Source organism: Apis cerana, linkage group LG9 (genome assembly GCF_029169275.1).
Source record: "Apis cerana isolate GH-2021 linkage group LG9, AcerK_1.0, whole genome shotgun sequence".
NCBI lineage: Eukaryota > Metazoa > Arthropoda > Insecta > Hymenoptera > Apidae > Apis > Apis cerana.
Window position 1 is genome coordinate 9,866,929 of NC_083860.1, and position 21,289 is coordinate 9,888,217.

Below are 21,289 nucleotides of genomic sequence, written 5' to 3' on the forward strand. Positions count from 1 at the left end.
AGATAGATCGATTTGTGCGTGCGTCTGTACGTGTGTGCGTGTGTGGATATCGTTCTGATTGACTTAATTGGTAATTAAAAATATTTTTTTTATCGAATTTCAAATGCGTGGAATGTGATCGATCAATGTAAATTTTCTTCTTCTTTTTTCTTCTTTTTTCAGTGAACGGCTGGCGCGTTAACGATGGACGGTAGTATCCTGAGCAGAAAAATGGACAAGAATTTTCCAACGTTGGTCGCGTGTCGCGAATGAAAGTATCCTCTTGATGGTGGAGTACAGGATAATATTTAGAACGATATTTTTCACTTGGCTACCAGAGTGTATAAAGAAAATCGCGTGTCTACTATGTGGCTCAGTTCTCGCGTGGAGATCCACCTCGCAAGGTCTTTTTCGGATTACTCGACACAGGGGATCGGAGTAAAATATCGTGGTCGGGATCATCGATGTGCTCTACGCGAAGCTCAGTGAAATTCGGCCCATCTTAATCGTGGTTTTCTGTTTTAGGGGGGCAAACGGTGCTCCTACCATGGATAGGAAAATGTTCTTTTATCTCGTAAGTAACGCGATGTTATGTATAAATATTTCTAGTACAAGTGTAAAGCATCGATCGATTCCGTGTGAATTACGACGGAGTTGGAAGACTTTTTTCTAAAAATTGTGCGTTATTTTTTTTCTTTTTTTTTTTTTCTTGAATACGAATCGCAATTAATAAATTACGCTTCCTTTATTCAACTCGAAATCCCAATGTTTCGCTCTGTTATTTTCTCGAATAAAAAAAAAACACACGGGAAATAATTAACACGTCGAGGAAGGAATTATAATAAAAGTAGTACGTAACGCTGTTTAATATTTATCCGAAAAATTAAACATATAACATCGATAAAATTTATAGAGTGTATCCAAATAACAGACACGTAGATCGGTGTAATTGGAGCACTTTCTTTCTCTCTTCATATTTGGACACCAGAAGCCTTCCCTAATTTACCTCGCCTCGAGCCTTCCAATCAGAGGAAAAAAAAGATCTTACTTTCTTTCGGCTGAATCGATGACTGAAACCTCGCGCATATCGAGGACCGTTTTTTTTGAAAGTAGAACAGAAAATCTCTAAACGTATAAAAACCAATTTCCACTCGTTTCTTGACTTATTAAATCTTGACTGATTAAATCCCATCCTATTTTCAGCATTGGTTAAAAAAAGAAAACTGATTATTTCACCAACCGTTGATTACAAATTCGATCATAGACAATTTTCAATTATACGATAATTTTCGTTTAGAATGAAAATTTGTCGAAAGATTCGATCAAATTGTTTTCCAAATCGGTGAGAAAGTTTCTATGGATTTGCTCCCGTGCACATTCAGTCCTTGATTGTCATAATAGTACACGCATGCCTCGCGCATTTTACTTTTCCAGCCTGCCCGTTTTTTTTCTAGGTCAGTCCCCTTGACTGCCACTTATTTTCACCGATCATTCCGTTTAGCGGTTTCGTATTATCTTAAATTCCCGATTATCGGTTTAGCGCTTTCTTCTTTCGAGGATCCTTGCACGTCGTCCTCGCCAACTCGAACGAGTTTTACGGGGACGCGTTTAAGTAGAAAACGCGTGCAATTAATCCATGTGATCATCCATAATTCTTCCAGTTGGAAATTCTTCGGGGCAGCGAAGGGGTACAAACCGAGCGGGAAATTTAAAAATTTCTCTCCTCGAGCATAACGATCGTTTAATAGGAATAATTATTTCATATATCTCGTATAATTTTGGTTAAATTGGGATTTAATGAATAACCGGCATTCACTCGATAAATAAACGTGTCGTCGTATTGGGTATAAAATTCGAGATATGCGATCATCACCTACGATTTAATCAGATCCGAGGCAATTCGATTTGAAATTTAAACGAGGAACAATTATGCGAAATAATATTTCGACCTGTGTTCTCAATATTCGGAAAATATATGAAATATTAATTTGCACACGGAATAATTTATTTTCAACTAACGAGTGATTTTGTTACTCGCTCGTTTTCCGAAATCGAATGAACGAAAGAAACGATCGTCGAAATGATAATCCCGGATCGGAAAAAATTACGACGTTTCAAGCATTGAGGATTTTAATTAAACAAATTCCATATTTAACGGAAAGGAATAATCGTCGAAATAATTTCAAACAAAAATCATCAGATATTCGAAATTATCTCGGGTAATTATCACTTAAATTACACTATCATTTCCAATCAATATATCATTTCAAGAATTTTCACAAATTTGATTTCAATTTATGCTCCCCTAATAATACAAACCAAACTTTATACTTCCATCCATATCGAGTTTCCATCATTTATTAAACTGTTTGATTAAATAGGATCGATTTCGATTAATAAATATTTCATATTCGATGCAGATCATTCTCTTATCTTTGAGCTGGCCATTTCAACAAATCTGCTTTCAATTTATACTTGCCCAATAATACAAACCGAGCTCTATCCATATCGAGTTTTTATCATTTATTAAAATGTTTAAATAAAATCGATTTTGATTAATGAATATTTCGTGTTCGATGCAGGTCGTTCTTTTATCTTTGAGCTGGCCATTTCAAAAATTTCCACAAATCTGGTTTCAATTTATACTTCTCCTTTAACTAAATTTTATCCGTATCGAGTTTCTATCATTTATTAAATTGTTTGATTAAATAGCATCGACCTCGATTAACAAATATTTCGTGTTCGATGCAGGTCGTTCTTTTATCTTTGAGCTGGCCATTTCAAAAATTTCCACAAATCTGGTTTCAATTTATACTTCTCCTTTAACTAAATTTTATCCGTATCGAGTTTCTATCATTTATTAAATTGTTTGATTAAATAGCATCGACCTCGATTAACAAATATTTCGTGTTCGATGCAGGTCGTTCTCTTATCTTTGAGCTGGCCACGCGTAATAGGTGCAGGGAACAAGAAGGTGGATGAGGCGGCGTTCGATCAGATAGCAACCGCGTCCGAGAACGTGGCGCAAAAGGTGGCGGAGAAGGTGGAGCAGAGGCGGGATAATTTTCGAGACCAGTTGATAACATCCATGATAGACACTACTGTCCACTACGAGAATTCAAACGGGTTCGTGCCTATATTGGTACCCACGGCATCGCCGTTCGATCCGCGCCAACAACTCGGTCGCTCCGCTCTGGAAAAAGGAAAAGAAACGACCAACGTTACTTTGAACAATTCTTTGAACGAGAATGAAAACTCGAGCAGAATCGAGGACAGCGGCGAGGAAAAGGAGGAGACGAAGGAAACGGGGGAGAGCGACGAGTTCGTGAACGACCCCATGTACTCGACCGAGGCGAGAATACTGCTCAACTTTTCTAATTTGAACGCGAATCGTAGATCGTTCGAGTATCAAGGCAATCAAAACGATTTCGATCTGTTGAAAGTTAGGAACGATACACCAGAGATAGCCAATTATCCGAATTTGTACGAAGAATCGACGGGCGGGGGCAAGATTCTGGACGAGCAATCGTCGAAACGGTCGAGAGGTCAAACGAAGGATCGAAAGTTAGAAGGGTACGTGGGAAATTACGGTATGGTCGTTTCGCCTTCCTCGAAAAATAACGAGGACGATTACAGCTTTTACTATTCCGCCGACTCGGCCGAGGATAAAGAAAGAAAGAGGAGTCACGATAGGGAGAAAGTGGGTGGCAATTATGAACAGCACAGATACGTCACGAGATACGGCGGCCAGAACGAGCCATCCGCTTCGTCCTTTCCAAGGCTGAACCAGGAGGTCAACGTCTTTCTGAAGACCAACGTCAAGAACGACGTTCCGCCATCCTCCTCCTCTCAACTAACGAACAGCCACAAATTTTCCAGGCCCGTTGTGGTCGCCGAACCGAATTACAACAAGTTCGATCAACCGTCCGGAATATCCGATGTCGACGCGGACGATTACCGAACTTCGAGGATCATCGAAGGGAGCTCGGAGGTGTCGCATCGTTACACGATGAACAACAGGGATGGAAGGTTCGAAAACGACGAGGATTCGAGGGACACGTCGGACGACAGCGATTACGTGGAATATACGGAGAGGCCGAGAAAGGTGCAGCAGAAGAATAGGAGGCGGCCGAACGGGAACTCGAAGAGGCTTCCTAAGGAGCATCGAGGCTCCGTGGACGACAGCGCGGAGCAGGTGAAAATGAAGCATCACTCGTCGAGATCTAGGCAGGCTCATCGGCAAAGAGTGAGAGGGGGGAACTCGTGGTCGGACGAGTCGGACAGGCATCAGGAGCAGGAGGACAGCTACGAGGACGTTAGATACGACGGCAGATTATCGGAGACGAGGCACGCCAAGTCGCAGAGCGTCAAGTTCAAGCCGAGCACCAGCTGGAACCAAATATCCCCGAATCTGGAGATATCGCACTCGAGCGGTATCGAGATCGACCAACTCGAGAAACCGAAGCTGATCGTTCCTGTTAAAGTGAACTTGGTACCTACGAGCTTCGACCACGCAACAGCGATTGGGAGCAGTCAAGGGTTCGACGTCTCGAACGCAATTTTGCGCAATATCGTTTCGTCGTCGGCCAACGCGCCCTCGTCCGCGATAAATCCTGGCGGAAACGAGGGGAAGATAAGGGTGTCCACGCCCCTTCCAGACATTATCGTCGGCCAGGGGAACTTTCGCAATTCGATGCACGCGGTTCTCCCGCAAGCGAACGGCCAACTGAATAACAGATTCCCCCCGAATCTTAAACCGCAATACCTGTCCACCACGATCGCCCCTGTTTTCACGGTCAGCCCCAACCCCAATTTCCAGATTCAGGACGCGCAGGACACGACTCGTACAAGTATCGTCGATCCCTCGAATCACATGTCGACCAACAACGCGCCACGGCTGATACTTCCACAGCCGACCCTTCAAACCCTCTCGACGCTGGTGCAAACGCCGCTCACGGGATCCGATTATATCCAGGTGAACCCTCACGGGATGCACGGCCAGAATCCTATTAGCAATGGTAATTTGCAGGTGCAACCGCTTCCAACGTTGCCCACCGTCGCCCCAACGGCGCACGCAATACCGGTCACGAAGATCAATCTGATAACGTCCGAATCGCAAGGCAAGAACGCCCTCCTTCCGGAAACAGACACGAATTTCTTGGCCACGGCCAGCCTGGCGGTCGGCCACAACGATCACGGCCAAAAGCCGAACGATAATTCTTATTATCTGGAAAATTCGAACGGGCAGCAAATTGTTAAGCAACCGGCTCAGCTTGTGCAGCCGGCCGGCTTCTACCCTCAGACGGTCAACGTTCCGCCGTCGAGGGCGAAAACGACGTACGTTCAAACGACCAATCTGTTGCCGGCGGTGTTGCAACCTCTGCCAACCTACACCACCCTATCCGCGAGCACCCCTTCCGTTCAACCGTTTCGAGTGGAGGCGGGCGGGGATCAAGGGCAACAATTGGCGAAACAGAGCGTAGTCGGGGAGTTGGAGAACGCCGCTTCGAATTCGAGAAACGTCAAATTCCCGTCTCTCGCGTATCAAATGATCGATAGCGCGGGCAGCCACAGCACCGATAACGTTAACACGGTGAACGGTTTGCCAGGTGTTGCGGGTATGATAGGTAACGGCCATCTACCGCACGTGGGGACGAGGAACGTGGAAATCGTAAATCCGAACATGAAACCGAGCACGTTTCCCGATGCCTCGATAATAAATACCTACGAGACGATGCATTATCCGGCTGCAGTTTTGACCACCTCGATACCAATGTTCGCCACGACCAGCTTCGTCACCGCCAGACCCGCCCTCCTCTCCTCGACCGTCGAGCCGATGCAAAACGCGGCGGCTTCGACGACAGAGGCGCGCTCCGTCGACGACAATCGAGCGTCGAACACGAACGTCGACCCGACGAAACCGTACCTGGCCCGGGACAGGCCTGTGTACAATCCGCTCAACTTCGTGCCCAACGTGGACGTGGTGAAAAGTCAGAACGCCCTCAACAGCAAGCTGCACGCAGTCGAGCCCCTTCAACAGAATCTGAATCTCGTCCCGTTGCTGCCGGGTAGCAACTTCTTCAAGCCCAGCTTCTCGGCCCAGAGCGAGAGCCTCGTCAAGCCGAAATTGAACTCGGATCTGCAGGCGTACGCGGAGCAGATGTTCAAGGAGTCGCTCAAGACCATTTACAACACCCAGAAATGGAACAACGACAGGAAGACGGGGTTGTACAATCGGTACAACATCACCGATTCCGATATAGCGAGGTTGAAGAACGAGTTGCAACGATTGAAGGCGTCCTTGGATTCCAGGAAAAAGAAGAACCACGATGCCGATCCAAGCGAGACCAAGGTGAGGACGACGGAGTTGGCCAACAGGAAGCCGGACGAGCTGATGGCTGCGTTGGAACAGATGCTGAAGAAGAATCCTTCCGATTCGTTGCACAATTTTCACGGAACTAACAAACCTCATCGACACCGCAGGCCTAACGAAAAGGATAATTACAGTTTGGGAACGACAGGTGATCTAAGAGAGAACAAATACGAGTTTTTGACGCCGCCCCAATTGAATTCTCATCGAGGCAAGAATCATTTCCAAACCGTTGACAAACCAGGGAAGAAACGGCCTGGCTCGAGCAGATACAAGAGTTACAATCATCAAAATCATCATCATAATCATCATCATCATCATCAACATCATCATGGGCCAAGGTCGCATCCGAGAAGTAATTCTAAAGCGGGAGGTATCGAGGCTTCTGGGTCGAATATCGAGCCGGTACGCGTAGACGGACTCTCCAAATATGGAAATATCCACGACTCGAGACAGTTCAGGAAAGGTTCGCCGTTAGATTCTCACCTCGGTTCGATTTCGCCCTTCTCTCGCGAGAAAATATCTCATTTTTCCAAAACGGGTTTGAAAGGGGTGGAGAAGGGGAAGGAGAGCGCGTACAACAACCCCAAGATGCATAATTTTTACGGGATGTTGATGAAGAACAAGCAGCTGCCCGGCGGCGATACCCCGAACTATTTTCGGGACAAGGATCAGTTGAAGCAGTTCTTCGAGACGGAGAAGCAACGAATGCAACAAAAGTTTTACGACGACGCTTTGAGGGATTATTTTAAAAAGATGTCAGATTTGGGATACACCGGGATATCCAATTCTCGGATATCTTCGCCGGAGAAGAGGAAAGTTTGAATTTGTACAAAGAAATTCTAAAGAATTCTGTCTTTAGAGTAAATACACTTCTTTAATCGTAGAAATTGGCAAGATAATGAAATACGCAAAAAATTTGATACGAAGTAGACGAAAGTAAGTCTATCCATTATTTTTTCTTTTTTTTTTTTTTTTGTATTCTATTCATTGTTAAATTGAAAGAGAAACGACATCAAATTTACTTTTTGCCAGAGATCATTGCAATATTGGAGTTAAAGAGAGTTTCAAATTGAGACTGAAAGAAAAGTTGCAATTGTTTACTTTTAAGGTGCTATCGTTTGTTGTATATATTTCTTGCTATAAATGAAAAAAATATGAGTTTACTTTTATTCTTCTTTATATTCAATCCTACGTTCCTTTTACCGACCTTCGGTTACTTTTACTTTTCTCTTCGGAATGGAACAATGTGCAGAAAAGCGTGAGCAGTTTTTCAAAACGATATCGCAATAATATGTTATAAGAAAACGCCAAAAATATTTTCTACTAGATTAAAAAGTTAAATCCGTAAAAAGACTACGATTTCGCACCATTGATCGTCCAACAAAGATCTGCCAACTTTCTGCCGAAAAAAGAAAATGAATCTCTGTGACGTAATCGACGCCATCTTTACGCTCCCGTTTTTTGCGAATTATCGACGCGCTGATTCTTCTTTCAATTTCCTGCGCACGTTGCGCCAATCGTGATGGATTCAATTTTAAACAGAGACCACGCATTGGAATATATCCGTTAACTTTCACTAGAAATTATAGTTGGAAAGCAATTAGAAACTTTTTTCTTTTCGGCCTGCGACGCGGCTGAGAATAATATGGTCGAGCAATTTCTTGGTCAGTTAATTGTATTTCCGGTGAACTTGATCGTTACTTCGGGTCTTATCTTATGATTTCTCTTCATCCCTTCAAGTACGAATTTCAAAAGAAGATAATCATTTTCACTTCTTCTTCTTTTTTTCTTCTTCTTCCTCTTTTTACGAATACGAATCCCTTCGAGCACGTTTCGATACGTCTTGTTCGTCTTGTTATTTTACTTGTTGAAATTCAGTCGCTCGAAAGTTTCGTTAAATTTCTCGAGTGATCGAAACTTTTTAAATCTCTCGAAAATCTTAAGAAGTTTTTAAAAGTCTCGAAAAACTTTCGATAATTTTCGTTCGCCCTTTAAAAATCTTAAATGTCGAGATACGAAAAGAAATGCAAAAGAAAGAAAGTAGAATTTGAAACTCGAAGTACGAAACGAATTGGATATAATTTCAATCGTTAAAAGATATGTAATTCGCTTTCCTCTTCGATATCGCTTCGAAATATCGAGAGTCACGGGTGACGATCATTGACTGCGCACTAGGTATGCAATCGAGGAAATATAAATTAACGAGGAGCCGGGTCGTTGACACGCCGTCGGTTAAACACGCCGGGAGAGTCGCGCGAGATTTAACTCGAACGTTTTTCTCGACAAGGTTTTTTGCCGATTATAGAAAAGCCAAACCCATTCGGTTGTCTCGCATCGCTAATCGCCGAATATAAAAGATCTCGAGGATCGTGCGTCGCAGACATTTAACAGGTAACATTGGCGACTATCTATCGCGTCTGTCGAGCTGGTGGTTCTATCATGCTGGTACGTTCGTTCTTCTACGATTTCGCTTGATTCAAAATAATTAATAATCGTTAACGATTGTTCCTCGATATCGATCATTTATATCCTCGAATATATTCCAGATTATTTTCACCGTTCTACTTATATCGGCGCTCAACTCTGCTACAGGGGTTGAATTTTTCAGTGCAAGTTTCGCGAGACCGAGAAGAGGGATCGTCGAGACGAGTCACGATGACGGTAAACCTCGATCGATCGATGTGGAGAAAAGTAGTCCAAGATCGAATTACAAAAATGCCAAAATTGTAAAGGAGCCGCCTCCAATTGGTTCTACCGATCCGCCAATGTACGGTGATATATTTAAACAATCATCGCCGTATATTATTCCACCGTTCCAGACTCAGAACGTGCCATTCCTGCCGTATTCCGATAATTTATTTACCATATCTGCCGGCTACAAAATTGGAAACGACGACAATTTTGGCAAACCGGTAAACCAAGCAAAGATATACAACCAGAATGTGGCTGCAGGTAAAGTTTCCAATTAATAATAAATTAAATCTGGTTCAAAACTTTCCTGTATGGAAGTCGATATTTTCATTTTTGGCCTCGTTCCATTTAATTATCATATTTAATTTAACGGAATTTTATTACTTATAACTGAAATAAAATCATCGAACGAAGAGTTAATCTTCATGACTCGATCCCTTCTTCTTTCACAGGTACAAAGTTACAAATTCCAGTGTACAAGACTAATTATCCAGCGAAATCCAGCGAAACGTACGCGCCAGTTTTCCAAAACAAGAAAGCATCGTTTCTCGAAGGGCAAAAGAGGGAACAGTTTCCCTCGTACTTGTCCAATTTGCAGAACCAGCTCGTTTTGAAGCCAACGGTGGAAGACAATCGGTTCAATTTCGGGGAAGCGGAGACGCCCGAAAAGGTAAACACTGTTCAGCAACTGGGCTCCCATTTTCTGTCGCCGTTTCTCAGTTTTCAAGGCCAAGTGATCCCTATTTCCACCGTGGCCAACAACGCGCCGTTCCCGCGCTACAAAGGCGCAGCAATCCAGGTTTATCCAACCGTGGCCGGGTTTTCAACCACGGCTTATCAACCCCTCCAGGCACAGCAACAATTCCAATTTGGCCACGGTATCGTCCAACCTGTTGACAATTCGGGGCGCCCTCCTAGCCCGTCGCAGGAAATTCGATCAGACGTGGAGATAATCGACGAAAAGAAATCTAGACCCCCGCCTAGGAGCGATGACGACGACGGCGATCGAACTGATGACGACGACCATGGTTCGTTAATCGTCGATGATTATTATTGAATTTATTAATCGTGTCATTTGATCTTTAATTGGAAAATTTGGAGAGAGAGAAGGGGAGAGTAAAACTGATTTCCCGTTTGAACAGATTACGCCCCTCCCGAGAGACAGTACGAGGCAAATTCACAGGACGATGATTACGAGGTTAAGAGTTTTAAGGCGCCGCTGGCGGAGGGCGACTTTAAGCCTTCCACGTCGTTTCCATTCAAGGAATACGACGAGAAGTTTGGCAGATATTCGAATCGTGATAAAATAGGGGGGGATGAGAAGTCGGTTTCGAAGAATCGTGATTATTCGTCGTCGGGCGACGATGACGACGAGTCTTCGGCCAAGTATCGATCGGAGGACACCTCCTCGAAAGCTTTCTACGATCGGCAAGAGGAGGAAGAGGGTGAATACGATGACGTGGACAAGCCACGTGACTACGAAAGACGGAGGACGAAAGAGGAAAAAGATTCGGAGGACGAGGAATTCGATGCGTCGTATAAAGCGAAATTATCGAAACAAAGTAAGCGTCCTTCTCTCTTCTTCTTTTTTTTTCCAAGCTAATTATTTGTAACGCGAATAAATTGTAAAATTCAAGAAATAAAACACGGGTCGTCGAAAGGAGGGAGGAACATCTACGAGATCGAAGATCCTTCGAGCGAGGGAAGTCAAAGGAATTTCAGGTATTACAAAGATACAGGAGGGTATAGCTCAGTACCTGAAACGAAGGTATACGAAGGAGGTTTTGGATATAAAATATTTGGAAGACGTGCGGTATTATAAAATCCACGATTTATCTGCGTTGATGTTCAAAGTACAATTATATCCGTTCCAATTTTTGTTGTGTTGTTTGTATCGTTACGTTTGTTACTATATACACATATAGAAACGTGTTACATAAATCTACGTTACAATAATTAAACGATTTTTTTCATTTTCATTCAATTATTACATCTCACATACAGAGAAGCAAATAGAATTTTCAATTTGAAGAAATTTTGACATTAAATAAATCGAATAATTCTCGATTTAAGATACATGGCCGGAAGTATCCGTGGTAATTAAATTTCTACGAGTTTCTCGTTCTCAAGTAACAGCCTTCCGCCGGGTAATTGTACAGTAAAGCTATTTTCATTAGTCAATAAATATAATTTTGTCGCGATACACCTATTTTTACATTCGCTCTTAATAGCCTTAATTGATCTTCCCGTTGCACCGATTCGATTCGATTCGATCGTTCGAGCGTTCACTTACAAATGAGAATCCCTATATATACTCGCTCCTCTCGAGCTGGACAATTCAGTATCATCGATAACACCATTCCACGCGATTCTTCCGATATGAAGATCACCTACAAGGTAATCCATCTCTTCCAGTTTCTCAAAAACATCGTAAAATCCTTTCTTTGATCCCCATGTATGGGGATGATAATTAAAAAACCCCTTTCTTTCAGATGGTCGTTGTCTTGGCTTTGGCCAGTATCGCGAGGGCAAAACTGATATCGAAAAGGGGAAAAAGAAGCGTGGCCGTGGTGGGACCATCCGGCTACGACTTTTTTGGGGTGGCGCCAATCTTCTCTACCGAATCGTGGTCACCATCAACTGGGTTTGGATCCGCTCCCTGGAACCCTTCAGGGACACCCGACATACCTTTGACACAAGTTCAGGTTCAAGCCACACACGACGTTGCTATTCAGGTACGGTGCGTTAACGATCGAAGTGTTTTTCCTTCCTTTTTTCTTTTATTCTCATCGAATCTCGGTCGAATCCAGGCATTGAAGGATCCGGTTGACGGAACTCCTAGCGTCGCCTATCCACCAGATGTATTGAAAGCTATTCAACAGGCTAAGGAGGCAAATCGGAACGTAAATTGGGCGCAGCAAAAGGTGGCAGAGGCAAAACAGACTACTATTATTCAGCAGAAAGTCGCACTTGCTAAAGAGGCTGCTGCGAGGGAGGCTGCAGCGAGGTATTCGATCTTTCAATTTTTAATCTTTATTCGGGAACGAGAAATGATATATTTTTTTTATTAAATAAAAAAAATTGATACGTTAACTAATGTATATGCAGATATATGCTATATACCCTGAATAACAGCACCGAAGCGCCATCTCTCGAGAACTGGAGCGAACTAGAATACTAGACGATACTCCTCGAAACGAAATATCAATCAATTCAAAATCCTTTGTTGCTTCTATACACAGATCGCAAGAAATTTCGTCAGCTGCCGAGGCCGAGGCAAGAGCAAGCGCAAAACAATTGGTGGCCCTGCAACAAAGATTGGCGTCGTTGAAAGATGCGGTCGCAGCTGCCCAACGAGTGGCCGCTGCGAGGGAAGCAGCTGCAGCTGCCGCCATTCAGAGGAACGCCGCTGCAACGGCTGCCGAGTTGCAAAAACAGGATGTCGACAAACAGATTAGCCAAAGCGAGCAAGAAGCGAAGGTATGATATGTATTCACGATCGCGTTGAGTTTCGTGTGTAGACAAAAGGCGCAACGAGAACTTTTATTTTCAGGAGAAAGATATAATAGCGGCCAAGGAGAACGCTGTCGCGAATGCCGTGCAACTCGCGGCATTGCAAAAATCGTCGCATCACCCTTGGGGTCGATAAACTCTCCCTCTTCTCTTTTTCTTTTTTTTTTTTTTTCCTTTCAATCTTCTTCTTCTTTCAATAACCACCTTTCGATATTCCCTCGTTACATCGACGAAAAATGTAATCACGGTGACGGTTTGTTCTCGTTATTAATCTTTTTTACACTTGTTACGTAAAATAAATATTTCGTTATATGATGTAAACAAAATCGATCGATCGATTAATCCACCATCCAAAGAAAAATGATAAAAATGTGTGCAACGACCATTATTCCATTATCTGTTTAACCTCGCTCACCTTATTCACGATCCTTCCTCGAGCGAAAGATTACTTAACAACGTTCGATCGTGGCACACTTGTAATCAGAGATCTGCGACTCTGCGGCAGATTAGCTATCGGTCACCGCTTCCTTTCACGAGAGGTTGCGGCCGAACGGGGAGGTCGGAGGTCAGAGACCCCGATTTCGAGATTTCTTGGACCTGGCGTGAGACAATGGTATCGGCGACGGTTTGTCGCACGGAAATGGGAGTGAAAGTGACCAGTGGGGTGAATTCGTTTCTTTGACCGAGTATCAAAGAATGCGAGAATCGACGTGTGTGTGTGTGTGTCTCGAGCCGCGGACAGAGCCGACACACGACATCGAGAACAACGATCCGATTTTTTCCTCTTTTTTTTTTTCTTTAAAGTCACCGCTCGTCCAATCTAGGAACAGTATCGGAAATTTCCTTTCACCCGCCTCTCTTTCTCCAATATCCGTAACACCGCTCCATTCTCCCCTCGTCCACTCCACGACCCTGTCAGCCTTCCACGAATCAAGAGTAATTACGTGGGAAGAAAGTACGTTCGATCAAAGTCACTCTTTCTAGGCTTTGGGCGTCTTCCACGTATTTGCTCCTTGACCGTTCACCTGGATAATGGACCTTTCTGTCACCGCAATGAAACAGAGAGAGAGAGACATCCATTTCGCGTAATCATTTCGAGGGATGCACTTTGCCAGCGATTATAAACGAGTAATGTAACGAGCAACATTTTCTTCTTAGAAGATGAATTTCTTTTCTTAGTTTAGAGTCAAAGAGAAAGAATGAAATCTTATGGATTAATAATAGGTTTTATGTTGATAATGTTAGAAATTTTTCGTTCTCGAATAAAGATTCGTGGAACGGACGATGAGAGCGTGCTGAATAACAATAACTAAGCTTGTAAAATTATCGTGTTTCATCGGAGGAAAAGAGAAAAAAATTGGAATAGTGGGTAAATATCGGGTAAACACGACTATTATTATTATAACGAGACGCTTCTTTTCGACTGATGTTTTTATCGATTCAGTTTTTGGAGGAAGGGGGAGGAGGGATTTACTCGCTTTTTACCTCGTCTAGTTTTAGTTCTGCTTTCCTTCTTTTTTTCTTTTTTTTATTGCGCGTAAGGTGAAACTCGAGCCGTAACTCGAATTTTTTAATAATCGGTGTCCCATCTTCTACGTTTTAAAATGTTAAGGAGTCTTTCTCAATCACGCTTTATTGTTTTTCACGAAGAGAAAAGTGGCATTGAAAATAAATAGCGCGATATTTCCGTACCCTCGCTCTTGTTTTCCATTCCATTCAGAGCTCGATACGTTATTGCTCTCGTTTCGAGAGAGAGAAAGAAAGAATTTCATTTCATCAAATAAGGGAAAACGGAAGAGAGGAGATCCACGAATAGGAAAAGAAATCGATCCGAACGAGCGTTCAGGATCAGGATTGCTGTGCATGGGGCGTTCGTTAGAAAACCAAACGATGCATTTCAACGGAATTCCTCGAGCCTTGGACTCGAATTGCCCCTCCTGATCATAACGTATTAATCCGAGGGAAAGTGAAAATAATACAAAAAAAAACGAAAACAAAATAAAATTTACGCCAATAGTAGTAGGAGGGAAAGCTTAGAAAGAAACTGAATGAAACTCCAGTTGTACGCGCCAGTTACAAAGATCGATCGTAACTTCCAATTTCCTCCGGAACGGTCGCGGTTTCGAATCCCGTGACGGTTGACACGGAAAGTAAAGTAAGGTGCTTACTTTGCCAGGAGCAAGAGCGCGTTTCGAGTTTCGACCCATATCGATACGGACTCGTAAACGGTTTCTTACGGTGTTAGTATATACGAGCATGCAAGTCCGGTTTCCAAGGAGAGAGATCATCCGCGCCTGCCGGGTAGGGAGAAAGCGTATAAAAAGGATCGGTCCATGGACGAGCTCTCGCAGTATCCGTATACGTTTCTACACCCACTGTTTCATTGGTGGTTCGAAAAAATGCTTCCTTGCTCCCCTGTAAGTAAATCGAGGAAGGGATATTACATGGATATATTAGATCGCGTTATATGAGGTTCACGAGGGGGGATCCTACGAGAGAGGAAGAGAGAGAAAAATAGAGGGGGAATATTTCGAACTGATCTTTCGAATTCAGCCATCCGAGCACGGTGAAAAGTGACTATTCGCGAATACTCTTTTCTCCATTCCCCTCGGTTCCAATGCGTATTTATTCGCGACGGTTCGTAAACCAACCCGTCATCCGTGCGGGCTTCCATCCGCGACCTCCACTTTTGTACTCGAGATCGAAGTTACGATCGTGCGTGGACGTATACGTGTGATTTACCGAGGTATCAGTTGACCGAGTTTAGAAAGTGGCAGCTGCTGCTCCGAAACAATTGAAATTTCGAATCTCTCTCTCTCTCTCTCTCTCGCCTCCACTACCCTATCCTCGTCCGGAGAACTCTCGTTAACCTCGATGGCGGCTCTTCACCCCGCCTTTCCACAAATAACTGATAAATTATTTCAGGTATTGGTCGCGCTTCTGCTTGCATCGCGATCCGTGGTAGGCAGTATCGAGAGTAGTTCCGGAGGTTGGCAGGGGTAAGAGGTCGCTTGGCGCGATGAGAGCACGCTTCTCGAGCTTCTAAATCGAGCTTTTAATCATTGAACAGGATATCGGGTAGCGACTATGGAACGGGACACGGGGTGGAATTGGTCGGGCACGGGTTGGCCGGTTACGGTTCGTACGGTGGTGGCGGGGTCGGTCACGGGTTGTACGAGGGACACGTCCAGCATCATTATGCGCCGGCAATACCCGTCAGCCAGCACGTGGAGATTACCAAACCTGTGCCCGTACCCGTTGTTAAAAATGTCGGTAAGTTGATTACAATTCTTGTCTCGATCGATCGGGGACTCTTTGTTGACTCGAAAGATATCTAACCGATGATAGAGATTATAATTGTAAATATCTAATAATATATAATTATCGAAACGTCGGGTGTATCTGGAGTATATACGATAAAAATTGTTCGAATAGCATCTCAATTAGGACTTTCTATGCGACCACAGGTGTGCCAGTTGCTCAGCCAGTGGCGATAGGAGTTCCACATCCGGTCGCCGTAGGAGTACCACAGCCTTTCCCAGTTCACGTACCGGTCGCGAAGCCGGTGGCGATCCCCGTGGTGAAGACTGTGGCGATCCCAGTGGAGAAAAAGGTTCCGTTCCCCGTGGAGAAGGTGATACCTGTCCCGGTGGAGAAACACGTGCCCATAACGGTGGAGAAGCACATACCGGTCCCCGTGGAAAAGCCTTATCCCATTCACGTGCCTGTGTACAAACACGTGTTCCATCGGGTCAAGTCTCACGGTTACGGGTGGAGCCATTAAAAAGAAACTTATTTTAAGGATATTACGCGTATAAACGTAACGTGTATTTAGCTCGCCCGTGTCGGCCGATCCACGAGAGAAGAGCGGACGATGATCTTCCTTCCGCGAGTTTCGCTTCGATTACGCTTTACGCTCGAGCGTAAATCGAGCGCAAAGGATGCGTCAGGAAGGAATGCGACGAGATGAGATTGTTCGCGCAAATAAAATAGCTATTCTTTAAAGCTGTTTTCGTCCATCATTTCGTTCATTGTTCGTATATTTATGATTTCGTTACCCTGTTGTACCAAATAAAAGATCGATTATTAACCAGGGGATTGTTTATTTACACTTTCCCCCCCTTTCCCCGTGTAACAGAGTTACTCGATCGATTACGCGCGAGCCTCTCCCTCTCTTTTTATGATGGGCCAGAGCCATCCATCAGAATTAAAAGAAATAATAGATAATTGTGACTGGTATACGAGAGGAAGGATCCATTTATTATCTTCTTGCCGATCGATCTCCATGAACAGTGTGTCACGATCGAATAGAAATTATATAATTGGGAATAGGCTGCTTCGATGCGGATTCGCACTCGATACGCGATGAATAATCGAAAGTTGTTTATAGCCTTGGCTATGTTTGAGCATACGAAGGTTTATTTACGTCTCTGTAAATTACCACGCATAATAATTCTTGCATTTTTATATAAGAGATAGCCGTTTGATTAAATCGTGTTGATTTCCGAGAGAGAGAGAGAGAGAGAGAGAGAGAGAGAGAGAGAGAGAGAGAGAGAGAGAGAGAGAAGGGATTCAAGTCACGACACCTCCTATTATTATACATTTTATTCGTCTCGTAATTATCATAATTTTCTGGATAATAACGAACAGATAGCGCGTTTCGTGCCTTTAAGTGCGTTCGTGTCTTGGGAATCTTCGTTATGCTCTCTCCACAAGCTCGGCTAAATTCAAATAAACAAATAAGTGGAGTAGATTGTAGTGCCTTGGATCTTGGTATATATAAGATTGTCATTTGACGATTAGGAGATTAAATAAATAACAGAAACGACTTTTGCCAGATTCTTTGTAACAGCGAGATAGTGTAACAATAAAAAAAATAATAATAGTATTATATTATTGCAATATAATATACAATTTGAAAATTTTTTTAGACGAGAGAAGTTAAATTAAGAAGTTAACGAAGCTTGCAACTTTTATCAGGTTTTTAATTTAATCAGATAAGGTTCTTCGATATAATTACAAAAATCTGTAATAATATAATGTGACGAATATTTTATTAACAAATATGAATATTAATCATTTTTCTTATTTTTCGAGATAAAAGATAAAATTGATCGAAGGATTATTCCCATATAAATTTAGCTTGTTTTCCAAAAATGTGTTTTAATGTTGTTTTTAGTTTACCTTTCGTTTTTTTAAAATTTTAAAAATTTTTAAGTTGTTTTTTTTCAGGTTGATTTTTGTATACTTTTAAAATTAGTTTTTAGATTATTTTTTGCAATTTTTTAAACTTGCTTTTTATTTTTTTTTCATCCATTTACTTTATTCGTTTATTATTTTTTTTTTTTTTGTATATTTTTTTCATTTTCCATTTTATATTTGTATGCGCTACAGGAAATCGGATGTCACGTGTATTACCATGTGCACACACGAAACGTGTTCAACCATTAGAAATTTTCACACGTGCGACATGGCGTGTATTGGAAATTCACTAAACCACATTATTCTCTCTGTAAAGGAAAGTGGTCTTAATTATTCGGTAAAAGAAAATCTTGTTGCTCTCAAATTCAATTTCATAAAATTCAAAATTCATAAAAATATAATCAATCAGGGAAAAGGAAGGAGCGTTACACGTATTCAAGATATCAAGAAATCAAAGCGAACGAATTCGTGTTCGAGAGAATTTGAATAAAGATTGGATCGTGTCGATGCTATGAGTGACAGGCGGTGATGAAAATTGTGAACGTACGTATTGTGGGCCACTCACCTATGAATAGGAAAATGTCTAATTCGTATGGTTGTAAGAATGGCCAATACTTACGACGTGTTCGCCGAACCGATGCCAGGGGGAACACCGATTTATCTCAACGAGCCGACGGACTAAACTAAATCGCCGACAGTGAAAGGCCCGATGGTATATTAAGACGGGCAATGAGCAAAGATGTATCAGTCGTTTGAAGAAACTTCTGCAAACTTCTAGCAGCCAGGTGTACAGTCAAATATCGTCTAAACATGAACAAGATCGTGAGTAAACAATACGAGTATAATCACATTCACACGATTCTTAGGCTCGACCAATATAACCAATCGACTAGAAAACTCCTTCACACCTCCTATCTCTTCTTCCATCTACCATCCATATAAAAAAAATCTGCCTTTTCGAGAGCAACCAGACGAGAAATCCAAATCGAGTAACGTTTATATCCATAATTTCCCTACTCTTAAAATTTACGATACAAAATTTTCTCGAAACTCGATCGAAAGAACACTTTCTTCCATCTTCTCAAACTGATAAATTTCCAATTTCGAGAGACGAACGACCGTTCGAAGGGAATCATATCGTTTTCTCCTCCAATGTTCAAAATACCCTCCCATTCGCCAACTTGAACTTCACCTTCACGCAGGTGCTACTTTCCCTGGTGTCCTTGGCCGCGAGCGCACCAGTGATCGTGCAAGATCACCACCAACACTTTCAGCCTCAACTTCACGGCGGTTTCCACCCTGTGGAAAGGTCTGACCAGGAGAGTCTGGGCACGTCGTCGGGTGGTAGTTACGGAGGCGGGGGTGACTACGGTGGCGCGGGCGAATACGGCGGTGGTTACGGAGGAGGGGATTTCGGCGGGGGCCACGAAGCCGAATTTGGCGGGGGCCACGGCGGGGGCTTCGAGGGATCTTCCGGGGGGCATTTGGAGGTTGGCGGTGACCACTCGGATTACTCGTCTCTGGGAGGAGGTGGCGGGGGCCTCGAAGGTGGAGACGAGGGTGGAGTTTCGTTGGACGGAGGTCATCACAGTGTAGTGCAAAGCGTTCCGGTGTCGGAGCACGTCGAGGTGACCAAGCCTGTGCCCGTCAAAGTGGTCAAACACATCGGTGAGCCTTTTAACCTTAGGAATTCTTTTTTGCGAATTTTGTACGTTCATTATCACGTTATCGTCGACAATAAGCTGTGGCTATTTTAATTGATGTTATTTTGTCGTGATTACGTGTGTATATTTAAGGAATTTTTGCTCCTTAGGGGTACCAGTTCCTCAAATCTTGAAGATAGGTGTACCCCATCCGGTGCCAGTCGGTGTTCCTCAACAGTATCCGGTAGCGCATCCGGTTCCAAAATTGGTGCCGGTGCAAGTGGTGAAGACGGTGGCCGTGCCTGTGGAGAAGAAGGTCCCTTTCCCGGTTGAGAAGCATATTCCAGTGCCCGTCGAGAAACCGATCCCTATCACGATCGAGAAACACGTGCCGGTGCCGGTTATCAAACCGTACCCCATCAAAATACCCGTGTACAAGACGATCTATCACCACGCGAAGAAGCATTAAAATTTCTTGAATCTTAAATTTCTTAAATTTTAAATAATGCGACTGATACGGCTGTAACACGGTTTTATCGCTTTCAGGATTTCGATTCCATATTGAACGATCTCCGATAGAATAGCGATGAATTTTAAACTTTGAGGCTTTTTTTATTCTCTTCTTCGTGTATATAGTACATATATATATATATGAAACATTGTTATCATTGTTGTTTTTATAATTTTATAATTGTTATTGCTTTACGTTTTCAATAAAAAAACATTTGGAGAGAAGATTGTGTACACTGTTTTGATCAAAATCGATCGATCACCTGTGATTTCAAGACAATTTCATAGTTCGTGCACGTCAGACACGCTCTATCCTATTACGCTCCTCCAATCGATCTTCAAAGAACGAAATTATAGAGTAGAATAATTGCAGTTTACGTATTTAATCTGCAGAAGCTTTAGAGATTCGTTATTTCGAGAAGATTGTGAATATATTTTCCGAAGAGAAATCGGATAAGTCGAATTGAAGGAACACTTTCCACTCGAGGATAGATGGATCGAACGAATTTTTTTTCCGGGAGTTGGTGGATTGCGGTCATCGCACCTCGACGATAGATACATCGAGGCTTAACGCGCTCGAGATCGTAATCGAAACTTTCACTCGCATTTTCGATGCATCAGCAGGATAGATTCCGTGGAAAGTGAGCGTTGGGAATGCACCAGTTCCAGGGATGAAAGGAACATTTGATCAGGGTAAATGAACCGTGAACAAAGAGGAAGTTCGTCAAGGTAATCAATTAATAGTCCTTTATTACCTTTATGTCCATCGTTAAACGAAATAAGGAATAATAGGAAGTGGGATGATTATCGTAGCAAAAAATTGATTGCGGATGATTATTATAAAACTATGAATTTTTATGCAAGAATACGAGCAATTTAATGTTTGCGTAATTAATTCGTGATTAAATGTTAAAATAAGTATTCATTAAATTATTACAACCTGTTTCGAAATGATGCGTTTAAAAGCAATATGCGTCAGATGCGTCAAGCTATTATTATTGAAATATAAACTGGCTATACCGGGAATAATTTCGTAATTTTTTAATTAAAATATCTTTCGAATTAATTTCTTTTTCATAATAAAAGTTGCGAGAATCGAATAAACTTGTTAAAAAATATATTACTTGGTTTAACGAGAAATTTATTCTCCTCCATCTTCGTAGAAAAGATTAATTATTCGAAGACGTGTTCCTTTGGTCATTTTCATTTCGAAATATTTCTCGATATAATTTAAAATTTATACAATATTGAAAAAAAATATTACGGACGCCACGTATCGAACGGTAAGCCGATCAATTAAAATTCGAATCGATATTAATATCGATAATAAAATTATATAAATTATCCTAATCTCTCAGTAAACTATATTCCTATAACC

At 42.5% G+C, this 21,289-nt stretch overlaps 5 protein-coding genes across 6 annotated transcripts; all 5 read left to right on the top strand.

Moving 5' to 3' along the window:
* Positions 1–324: 324 nt before the first annotated feature.
* LOC107996639 (uncharacterized) lies at positions 325–7,515 on the top strand. 2 transcript variants are annotated; one of them, XM_028664359.2, is made up of 3 exons: positions 325–430; positions 505–553; positions 2,900–7,515. In XM_028664359.2, the coding sequence occupies exons 2-3, from the start codon at positions 527–529 to the stop codon at positions 7,172–7,174; spliced, it is 4,302 nt and encodes a 1,433-aa protein (XP_028520160.2). In that variant the 5' UTR covers positions 325–430; positions 505–526; the 3' UTR covers positions 7,175–7,515. The 2 variants fall into 2 exon arrangements, with proteins under 2 accessions (XP_028520160.2, XP_061935083.1); XM_062079099.1 differs by having other exon boundaries at positions 348–427.
* Positions 7,516–7,659: 144 nt separating this feature from the next.
* LOC107992544 (uncharacterized) lies at positions 7,660–11,004 on the top strand. Its single transcript, XM_017048511.2, has 5 exons — positions 7,660–8,797; positions 8,899–9,304; positions 9,496–10,071; positions 10,186–10,605; positions 10,681–11,004. The coding sequence occupies exons 1-5, from the start codon at positions 8,792–8,794 to the stop codon at positions 10,863–10,865; spliced, it is 1,593 nt and encodes a 530-aa protein (XP_016904000.2). The 5' UTR covers positions 7,660–8,791; the 3' UTR covers positions 10,866–11,004.
* Positions 11,005–11,304: 300 nt separating this feature from the next.
* LOC107992604 (polyglutamine-repeat protein pqn-41-like) lies at positions 11,305–12,939 on the top strand. The gene is made up of 5 exons (XM_017048637.3): positions 11,305–11,440; positions 11,536–11,778; positions 11,854–12,050; positions 12,286–12,523; positions 12,597–12,939. Exons 1-5 carry the CDS (start codon positions 11,339–11,341, stop codon positions 12,690–12,692), a joined length of 876 nt encoding a protein of 291 aa, XP_016904126.2. The 5' UTR covers positions 11,305–11,338; the 3' UTR covers positions 12,693–12,939.
* A 1,886-nt stretch (positions 12,940–14,825) lies between these two features.
* On the top strand, positions 14,826–16,646 carry LOC107999808 (zinc finger protein 512B-like). The gene is made up of 4 exons (XM_017059832.3): positions 14,826–14,973; positions 15,482–15,555; positions 15,627–15,829; positions 16,024–16,646. The coding sequence occupies exons 1-4, from the start codon at positions 14,890–14,892 to the stop codon at positions 16,338–16,340; spliced, it is 678 nt and encodes a 225-aa protein (XP_016915321.3). The 5' UTR covers positions 14,826–14,889; the 3' UTR covers positions 16,341–16,646.
* A 1,790-nt stretch (positions 16,647–18,436) lies between these two features.
* On the top strand, positions 18,437–20,136 carry LOC107999809 (uncharacterized). Its single transcript, XM_017059833.3, has 3 exons — positions 18,437–18,580; positions 18,961–19,426; positions 19,572–20,136. Exons 1-3 carry the CDS (start codon positions 18,569–18,571, stop codon positions 19,868–19,870), a joined length of 777 nt encoding a protein of 258 aa, XP_016915322.2. The 5' UTR covers positions 18,437–18,568; the 3' UTR covers positions 19,871–20,136.
* Positions 20,137–21,289: the final 1,153 nt, after the last annotated feature.

Bases quoted from the DNA above. Each gene is read 5' to 3' on its own strand.
- LOC107992544 (XM_017048511.2), top strand. The intron at 10,072-10,185 runs GTTCGTTAATCG...CCGTTTGAACAG, and splicing joins AACTGATGACGACGACCATG to ATTACGCCCCTCCCGAGAGA. The intron at 10,606-10,680 runs GTAAGCGTCCTT...GTAAAATTCAAG, and splicing joins AGCGAAATTATCGAAACAAA to AAATAAAACACGGGTCGTCG.
- LOC107992604 (XM_017048637.3), top strand. From the start codon at position 11,339: ATGAGAATCCCTATATATACTCGCTCCTCTCGAGCTGGACAATTCAGT. The intron at 12,051-12,285 runs GTATTCGATCTT...TTCTATACACAG, and splicing joins GCGAGGGAGGCTGCAGCGAG to ATCGCAAGAAATTTCGTCAG. The intron at 12,524-12,596 runs GTATGATATGTA...TTTTATTTTCAG, and splicing joins AAAGCGAGCAAGAAGCGAAG to GAGAAAGATATAATAGCGGC.
- LOC107996639 (XM_028664359.2), top strand. From the start codon at position 527: ATGGATAGGAAAATGTTCTTTTATCTC. The intron at 554-2,899 runs GTAAGTAACGCG...TGTTCGATGCAG, and splicing joins GGAAAATGTTCTTTTATCTC to GTCGTTCTCTTATCTTTGAG.
- LOC107999809 (XM_017059833.3), top strand. The intron at 19,427-19,571 runs GTGAGCCTTTTA...TTTGCTCCTTAG, and splicing joins CAAAGTGGTCAAACACATCG to GGGTACCAGTTCCTCAAATC.
- LOC107999808 (XM_017059832.3), top strand. From the start codon at position 14,890: ATGGACGAGCTCTCGCAGTATCCGTATACGTTTCTACACCCACTGTTT. The intron at 15,556-15,626 runs GTAAGAGGTCGC...ATCATTGAACAG, and splicing joins AGTTCCGGAGGTTGGCAGGG to GATATCGGGTAGCGACTATG. The intron at 15,830-16,023 runs GTAAGTTGATTA...ATGCGACCACAG, and splicing joins ACCCGTTGTTAAAAATGTCG to GTGTGCCAGTTGCTCAGCCA.